We start from the raw sequence: 8101 nt of genomic DNA, 5'->3' as shown, positions 1-8101 counted from the left end.
TCCGGTGTTTGTACAAACAATGAACAAAAAAGTGGGGAAAAGCACTTTTCGCCCCAGAGACTATCTCAGACATCTTTTTTTGCCTGGTGCATGACGAGAGCAACGGCTTTTGGGATGTTTCCCCCCTCTGGGGGGGGCCCCGCGCAGCCCGGCCCCACCCCCAGTCCCCCCTCCCCCCGCGGCCCGGCCCGCGTGCCTCCCCCCTCCCCCCCCCAGCCTGGCCCCAGGCCCCCCACCCCGCAGCCCTCCCACCCCGCAGCCCAGCCCCAGCCACCCTCCCCCCATCCCAAAGCCCTGGGCCCCCCACCCTGACCCACGAACAGCCCCAGACCCCGTGTGGGACCCCAGAGCCTGAAGCTCGATCTCAGGTCTAAACCTGACCCTGTGAACAGACCCCGTGTGGAACCCCAATGCCTGAAGCCCAGTCCCTGCTCTAATCCTGACGGCATCTACGATCCCAGTGCCTGAAGCCCAGTCCCTGCGCTAATCCTGACTGCATCTACGATCCAAATGCCTGGAGCCCAGTCCCTGCTCTAATCCTGACCGTATCTACGATCCAAATGCCTGAAGCCCAGTCCCTGCTCTGATCCTGACTGCATCTACGGTCCCAGTGCCTGGAGCCCAGTCCCCGCTCTGAACCTGACCCAGGAAGAGCCCCGGACCCCGTGTGGGACCCCAGTGCTTGGTACAGGCTCCTAAGCGGCACCACGGCCCGGTCCGGGAGCCCCGGCTCGGTTCCTGCTCGGTGGCTCCGGCCCGGGCAGCGCTGCCGAGCGGCTCCCGGCCTCGCGGGCGCTGGGAGCCGCGGGCACCGGTCTCCGGCCCTCCGGGCTTTATTCGCCGGCGCCCCGAGCCCCGCCGCGGAGCCGCCGACACTCACAGCTCCCTTCCCGGCTCCCGCCCGGGCTCCGCCGCGGAGCCCGACCCGGCTGCAGCCTCCGGCGCCGCGGCACACAAACCGGAAGTGGGAGGGAACCGGAAAAAGAGGGAAAGACGGCATCCGGCGCGGCTCAAATATCCTCGGCCCCGCCCCGCGCGTGCGCGCTGCTATCCCGCCCCCGCACACCTGCCCCGGCCTCGCCCCCGCCTCGCCCCCGGTGCATGCGCCTTGCGGAACCGCCCCACCCACCTGAGCCGGCCCCGCCCCTGCGCACGCGCACTGCTGCCACGCCTCCCGCACACCTGTGGCGACCCCGCCCCGTGCATGCGCACTGCGCCCCCGCCCCCGCTCACTTACACAGCCTCTGCGCGTGCGCCCCCCTCGGCCCCGCCCCCTTGGCCCCCTATTTCCGGCGGCGACGGATGGGCAGATGCCAGTTCTTGAGAAGACAACGGCGGCGGCGCGGCCCGAGGACTTCTTCCGAGGCTCCGCGGGAGCAGCGCGGCCTGGTTGGGGCAGGACCTTGGCCGGGAGAAGGTCCTGGGAGAAGCCGGCCTCGGTGCCGAGCCGGCCCCACTGGCCGCGGCCCCGCGTTGTCTCCTGCTCTTGCCCACAGCCCCGCCGGGTTTCGCGGGGCTGGTTCCGCGGGACGGGTGCCGGCGGCCCCGCGCACCCCAGGTCAAGTCCGGCTTCCGGCACTGCGGCCGCTCCCGAGGAGCGCCTGGGGACCGGGGCTGGGTCGGTTTCTGAGCCCTGGCTCCGGCCCGGTGAGCTGCGGCTCGCCCTGGACGCAGCCCTGTGCCGAGTCTTGGCAGCCGTGGTTTGGGCTCTGTCTTCGAAGCACGGAACCCTTGACTTGGTCTGTGTTTTTGAGTCCTAATCCGACGCAGGTGAGCCTGGCTTCAAGGCTAGATGTGCGTGTGTGGGTTTTTGAGCCCCCAAATGGGGGATTTGGTCTCTCTTCTCCAGCTGAAAAGCTGCCCAGGTGACTGGTTTCACACTCCACAAATGCAGGACTTTGTCTCTGTTTTTCAGCCCTGAAACAGCCCAGGTGATCCTAGTTTTGCATGCCCCAACAGGACTTAGTGTCTGTTTCTGACCCCCCAAAGGCAGGACTTAGTCTCAGTTTCCCAACCCTAAAACTGCCCAGGTGATCCTGGTTTTACACTCCACAATAGGAGGACTTGGTGTTTGTTCCTGCACCCCAAAGCACAGGACTTTGTGTCTGATTCTGACCCCCGAAATGCAGGACTTAGTCTCAGTTTCCCAGCCCTAAAAGTGCCCAGGTGCCCTGGTTTCACGCCCCCCCCCCCCCAAAGCACAGGACTCTGTGTCTGTGCCTGAGCCCCCAAACGCTGGACTTAGTCTCTTTTTCAGTCCTGAAACTGGTTTCACACTCTACAAATGCAGGACTTTGTGCCTGCTCCTGAGTCTCTAACACAGGACTTGGTGTCTGTTTGTGACCCCTCCAAATGCAGGACTTAGTCTCTGTTCTCCAGCCCTGAAACTGCCCAGGTGTCCCTGGTTTCACACACCCAAAGCACAGGACTTGGTGTCTGTTTCGGAGCCCCAAACACAGGACTTAGTCTCTTTTTTCAGCCCAGGTGACCCTGTTTTCACACTCCACAAATGCAGGACTTAGTGTCTGTTGCTAAACCGCCCCAAACACAGGACTTAGTCTCTGTTTTCCAGCCCTGAAACGGCCCAGGTGCCCCAGGTTTCCACAAAGCACAGGACTTGGTGTCCATTTCTGAGCCCCAAAAGCAGGACTTAGTCTCTTTTTCAGCCCAGGTGACCCTGGTTTCACACTCCACAAATGCAGGACTTTGTGTCTGTTTCTGACCCCACCAAATGCAGGACTTAGTCTCTTTTTCAGCCCAGGTCACCCTGGTTTCACACTCCACAAATGCAGGACTTTGTGTCTGTTTCTGACCCCACCAAATGCAGGACTTAGTCTCTTTTTAACCCCCAAACCCACACACTTTGTAGGGGATTCTGTCCCTCCAAGCACTAAGGCAGCAGTCAGAGAGGGGAAATAGCAGCTATCCCATATGCTGGGGCCCAGTGGCACCGAGGACACCGTGGGCAAACCTCTTGGGGTGAGCAGGGGTGCAGGGGTCACAGTGCCCCCTTCCCACTGCCCATCCCACCCTGGTCCCAATCCCGATCCCAGTTCCCTCCCTGAGGAGACCCCAGGGAACGGGCTCTTACCTTCTGCTTACATTTCAGGGAGGTTTTGATCTCGGAGATAAATAATTTGCATGAAATAAAAGTACTTCTAGCAGCCAAGAAGAGCAGATAGCAACGGGGCAAACAGAGGGGATCCGGAAGCCCCTGGGATGCAGCAGGGTCAGTCCAGCAGCTCCCCATGATCCCATGATCCAATGTCCAATAGTGATGCTGATGCATCCACCCCCATGAGGAGAGGACAGAGCCCAGCTGGTGTCGGGGTCAGCAGAGGAGGAGCCTGGACACTGGGAGCATTCCTCCAAGCTGTGCCGAGGGACCACACCACCACCCTCCACGCTGGGCACGGTGGAAGACAGTCACCACAAACAGAAAGACAGAGACTTGCCAGCATCACTGTATTTATTGTCCATTCCAAAGCAAGCCACGCTGATTTTGCAGGCACGCTCTGGAGCGACCACCTGACATTAAGGCATTTTTTAATAGATATAAAAAGCTGCGGCTGCCATCCCTGGGGCTGCCTGCACCCACCGCCTCAGCGCAGTGTCACCAACTCTTCGGCAGAAGTGGGATGAATGGCGACAGTGTTGTCCAAGTCAGCCTTGGTGGCCCCCATTTTGATGGCCACGGCAAAGCCCTGCAGCATTTCATCACAGCCCAGCCCTTGCATGTGCAATCCCACCACCTTTGGGGAATAAGCGAGAAACCAGATGGGACCCAGAACCAGCATAATTCAGGCTGAACATCAGGCCTGGTGCTGGAGGAGCTGGATTCCAGCTCAAAACCCCGTCTGGACAGGTCAGAGCCAACCACAGAGGGATAAGAGGACAGCCAGCTGTGGTCCCCAACCCTTTGTAGCATCCAGTTGTCCACCCTGCTCCCCACCATGTACCTTCTCTTCCTTGCCAGCACACACCAGCTTCATCACACACTTCACCTTCCTCTTGGTGACGGCGTAGTACATGGGGGTGAAAGACGTGCTGTAGATCTTCACGTTCTCCCTTCCGTGTGTGGCCACGGCTTCATCTGCAGCAGAAGACATGGCACATAGGTCAAGCGGATGAACCACATACGCGAGGCATTTATAAAGAGGGAGTCAAAATGCATTTTGCAAGGCTCAGACTGCTTGCTGGAGATCAAATCCTTTCCCAGAGCATCAAACCAGCAGCTCTGAGCCACAATATCCCCAGTTCTTTGCCCCCCGCCCCCATGCCCTGCCCATCCCCACCTTCGGTAAGGCCCACGGTGCCAATGGGTGGGTGGCTGAAGACCACAGTGGGGATGTCATGGTAGTCCAGCCTGGAGTCCTCCTTGGCCTCAAAAAGCCTGTGCGCCAGCTTTCTGCCAGCCGCAATGGCCACTGCAGGGAGGGATGGGGAGCCTGAGCCAGGACACAATGCAGGCATGAGGGGCTGCGGAGACAGGGGTCTGGCAGCGGTACCTGGGGTGAGGAGGGCTCTCCCACAGACGTCCCCGACAGCATAGATCCCTTTCCTGGTGGTGTTCTGGTACTCGTCCACCACCACGTGGCCCTTGGCATCTACCTGCACGCCCTGCCACGGTAATGGTAGCTGCTTGAGCACGTGTCCCAGCCAAGACACGCTGCCACGGATGCCCACGGGCGATCTGTGCCTACAGTCGCTGTGTTCCCAGCTGGGAGCATGCAGTGGGAACACCATCCCATGGCAAGTTCCAGAGACCCGTGGCACCCCCAAAGACGCAGGGGACCCCCTGGACACCTGCCAGTATACATGCTGCCATCTTACCACTTGATCCAAGCAAAGCTGCTCGGTGTTGGGCTCCCGTCCAATAGCCCACAGCAGGCAGTCCACATCCCTGATTACTCCCTCCGCTGGCTTGTGGCCGGGCACTGAGGAGATCACTGTCACATCCAGCAGCCCCTGGGGAGATCTGGTGATCGTCTTGACCTGTGGGGAATAACAAAAGCCAGAGGACAGAAGGTGCCGATGGCTTTTGCCTTGCAACTGCACCACAGGGCCAGCTGTGCCCAAACCAGAGGCTTTTCCTCCAGCCTCACACACCAGGAGGGATGGGACAAGCCGCTGGGCTGCCCTGCACATTCCTACCTGTGTGTGCTTCCAGACGTCCACCCCAGTGTTCTCCAGCTCCTGGGTGCAGTTTGAGCTGATCATGCAGTCAAAGGTCCTCAGGACCTAGGCAGGGAGCCAAGAGTCAGACGAGGGGCCGAAGGCTAAGACGTTGCCTGACAGCGCCATCCACCCTGTGCTCATGCCCCACCCAGGCCCAGGGATCTTTGGAGAACTTCTGGTGAATTATAAAGTTCTCTTCAGTTTGTTTTCCCTCTAACAGTGTTTTTTTAATTCTTTCAAGTCATGACTTGAAATAAATCTCAAGGAAACGGGTGCAGTGGCACGCACACCTCCAGAAATGCTGGGTGAGTGGGCCGGTGCTGCTGAAATGCTGCTGGCAGCACACCAACACCCTTCCTCTCACCCAGAAACAACTCCTCTGCCCTCACCCATCCCCTTACACCAACCTAATGCCACTTCCACCTCCTGATCTTGTGCTGTCTCGGACCCTCCTTTACAAGCTCAAGGGGGCTGACAAGCAGAAAATAACCCCCCCACATCCATTCTGCTCCAACAAAGCAGAAAGCACCCCCCACACATCCATTCTGCTCCAACAGCAGCTGCCCCAGGAGGCTGGGATTCAGCGACCGGCTAGTGTCCCTACCTTGTCCTGGCGGATCAGCAGAGAGGACTTGGAGCCCAGCGTGGAAAGGATCCCTGCGATTTCCACTGCGATGTAGCCAGCACCAACAATAACGCTGCGCCTGCAGAGGAGGGATGAGACCGTGGGCAGGTGAGCGGAGCCAGCGGCAGCTGACGGTGTGAGCCTTGCCTTACCTGGGCAGCTCCTCCAGCTCAAAGAAGCCGTCGCTGGTGATCCCCAGGCTGGCACCTGCAAAACAGAGCCCCTTTTGCACCCCTCACCGTCCCTGCTTCCCACCTCCCCAAACCTGCCTGGCTTTGGCGGATCTCTCTCCAGGCAGCCCGGGGAATTTTGTCAAGCTCACCAGGAACTTTGCTGTCAGGAGGGACGGATGGGCGTCCACCCGTAGCTATAAGGATGTGAGGAGCCGTGTACTTTTTCCCATTCACTTCGACAGTAGGCTCAGGATCGGCAGTGAACCTTCCATAGCCCCGAATGATGTCGATGTGAGCCTTACAGGAGCAACAATTATGGGATTAACAGCTGGAGAAGGTGTGGGAGCCAGCTAACAGTGCCAGGATTTGCACAGTTAAAGAAAAGGATGCTCATTAAGGCTAGATAAGGTGGCCAAAAATCTAGCAGAGCCCGTTCCCTCCCTGAGCTCGGGGGATAAATGCATACTCACCTTTTTCAGGTTACTCTCATAGATCTCGTTCAAGCGCCTCACGTAAGCGTCACGCTTCTCTTTAATGGTTCTGGAACAGAGCGAATGTTTATTGTCACCACGAGCGAATGAACCCACCGAGCTCAGCGAAAACCAATTCAATCCCTTTGAAATGTGGGGCTCCAAGTTACCCAACTGACAGCAGCCTTCTCCACCAAAGTGAGGGTTTTGTGCCTGCCTTCCCTTAATCCCTCTTTTCCACAATCTCTTCACATAGCTGGTTTGCTACCACTCACTTCCAAAATACAGCTGGAATCCTGTTTGCACAACTATCTCAGCATCCACCTAAAAGAAGCCTCGAAGTGGAAAGAGATGCCTTCAGGATGCACAACGAACCACAGGCACTGACCTATGGCTGCTCCTGGTGGGACATCCAGCAGGAGATGCTTGTTTCCAACCAGCTCTTCCCATACTTACCTCCAGCTGAACTTGACACTGGGTGTTTCGAAGCCGTAGTCAGCGTGGTCGTGGATGAACTCAGCATGGACTGCTGCATTCCACATCACCTGCACACACAAACCACAAGTCAGCTTGGGAAGGCTGGTTCAATTTAGGAAAACCCCTGCCACGTTTCCCAATGCCTCCTCACTGCCTGGAGCAGCCAACAAGACAAAAGTCTGAGTGCTTCATGGCATCTCGTTGGCTCAATACGCTCTAAGCCCCTGCTTCCTTCCTGCTTCCTCCTCTCCACATCCCATGCCAGCACCTCCCTGGAATCCAGCTGGCACCCACACCCCTGACAGAGGCGCTGCTGAAGCCGGTGGCAAAAGCACCCTTACCTTCTTCGGTACACACCCAACATTGACCTAGAAGGAAATAAGAGCAAGTCTCAGTGTTAAGGCTTACTTTTTTATAAAACAATGCTCTGGGGAGCATCTCATGTCAGGCCAGTACCGAATCCCGCTCTCTGCCTGGGAAAATAAAAGCAGGATTGAGGTTTTTGCCAAAAGAGAGCTGTAACAGCCTCGGGCGCCTCACGGTCTTGTGGTTTGCCTGTTATCCCTCACTTCCTTAAAGGAGAACACGGAAGCTTCGTGGTTTCAAACACAAGGGGTCTTTTTTTCCATCTTAAAAGAGATTTTCTAGGAGAGTGGAGTTTGCCACTCCTTTCCCGCGCTTCTGGCTGAAGGATGGCAACTCTTTCAGGGGGAAGGCACGTAAAACACAGAATTACAGCGCAGCCCTGGCTCGTTAAAGGAAGACAGAAGCTTTTTCTGCCTGTTACGTGCCGCAGCCAGTCCCGCCAGCCCCGGGAACACCCCAGCATCCCTGGGAAGCACCAACACCCTCCGAGGACAGCAAGCAAACCCCCGCAGGACCGAAGCCAACCCCACCGCCGGACTCACGCAGGTGCCTCCGAAACGAAGGGGCTCCACCAGGGCGACTCGGGCCCCCAGCTCCGCGGCCCGCCGGGCACCCGCCAGCCCTCCGGACCCGCCGCCCAGCACCAGCAGCTCGTACGCCCCCACCGCCGCCGCCATCGCACCAGGCCACGCCCCTCCGGCGCAAGACCACGCCCCCGCGTAACGCGCTTATTAAAACCTTCCGATACCACGCCCCTTAACTAGACCACGCCCCCTCGGGCTCTGCCCTCTGGCCCCCTCCCAGCCCAGCAC

At 58.6% G+C, this 8101-nt stretch overlaps 1 protein-coding gene across 3 annotated transcripts; it reads right to left on the bottom strand.

Moving 5' to 3' along the window:
- Positions 1-3349: 3349 nt before the first annotated feature.
- On the bottom strand, positions 3350-8101 carry GSR (glutathione-disulfide reductase). 3 transcript variants are annotated; one of them, XM_054065460.1, is made up of 13 exons: positions 7832-8017; positions 7265-7291; positions 6903-6991; positions 6447-6516; positions 6126-6273; positions 5956-6010; positions 5783-5882; positions 5155-5241; positions 4834-4995; positions 4509-4620; positions 4296-4427; positions 3960-4093; positions 3426-3752 (listed from the first exon to the last, which is right to left on the bottom strand). In XM_054065460.1, exons 1-13 carry the CDS (start codon positions 7964-7966, stop codon positions 3603-3605), a joined length of 1401 nt encoding a protein of 466 aa, XP_053921435.1. In that variant the 5' UTR covers positions 7967-8017; the 3' UTR covers positions 3426-3602. The 3 variants fall into 3 exon arrangements, with proteins under 3 accessions (XP_053921436.1, XP_053921435.1, XP_053921437.1); XM_054065461.1 differs by lacking the exon at positions 4296-4427 and having other exon boundaries at positions 3350-3752; positions 7832-8101; XM_054065462.1 differs by lacking the exons at positions 7265-7291; positions 7832-8017 and adding an exon at positions 7332-7777.

Source organism: Cuculus canorus, chromosome 4 (genome assembly GCF_017976375.1).
Source record: "Cuculus canorus isolate bCucCan1 chromosome 4, bCucCan1.pri, whole genome shotgun sequence".
NCBI lineage: Eukaryota > Metazoa > Chordata > Aves > Cuculiformes > Cuculidae > Cuculus > Cuculus canorus.
This window is presented reverse-complemented; position numbering and strand designations above follow the sequence as displayed.

Excerpts from the sequence above, each read along its gene's own strand:
- GSR (XM_054065460.1), bottom strand. The coding sequence starts at position 7,966 with ATGGCGGCGGCGGTGGGGGCGTACGAGCTGCTGGTGCTGGGCGGCGGG. Across the intron at positions 6,274-6,446 it reads ATGAGAGTAACCTGAAAAAG|GCTCACATCGACATCATTCG; the intron begins GTGAGTATGCAT and ends TGCTCCTGTAAG. Across the intron at positions 4,621-4,833 it reads AGCTTTGCTTGGATCAAGTG|GGCGTGCAGGTAGATGCCAA; the intron begins GTAAGATGGCAG and ends TTACCGTGGCAG.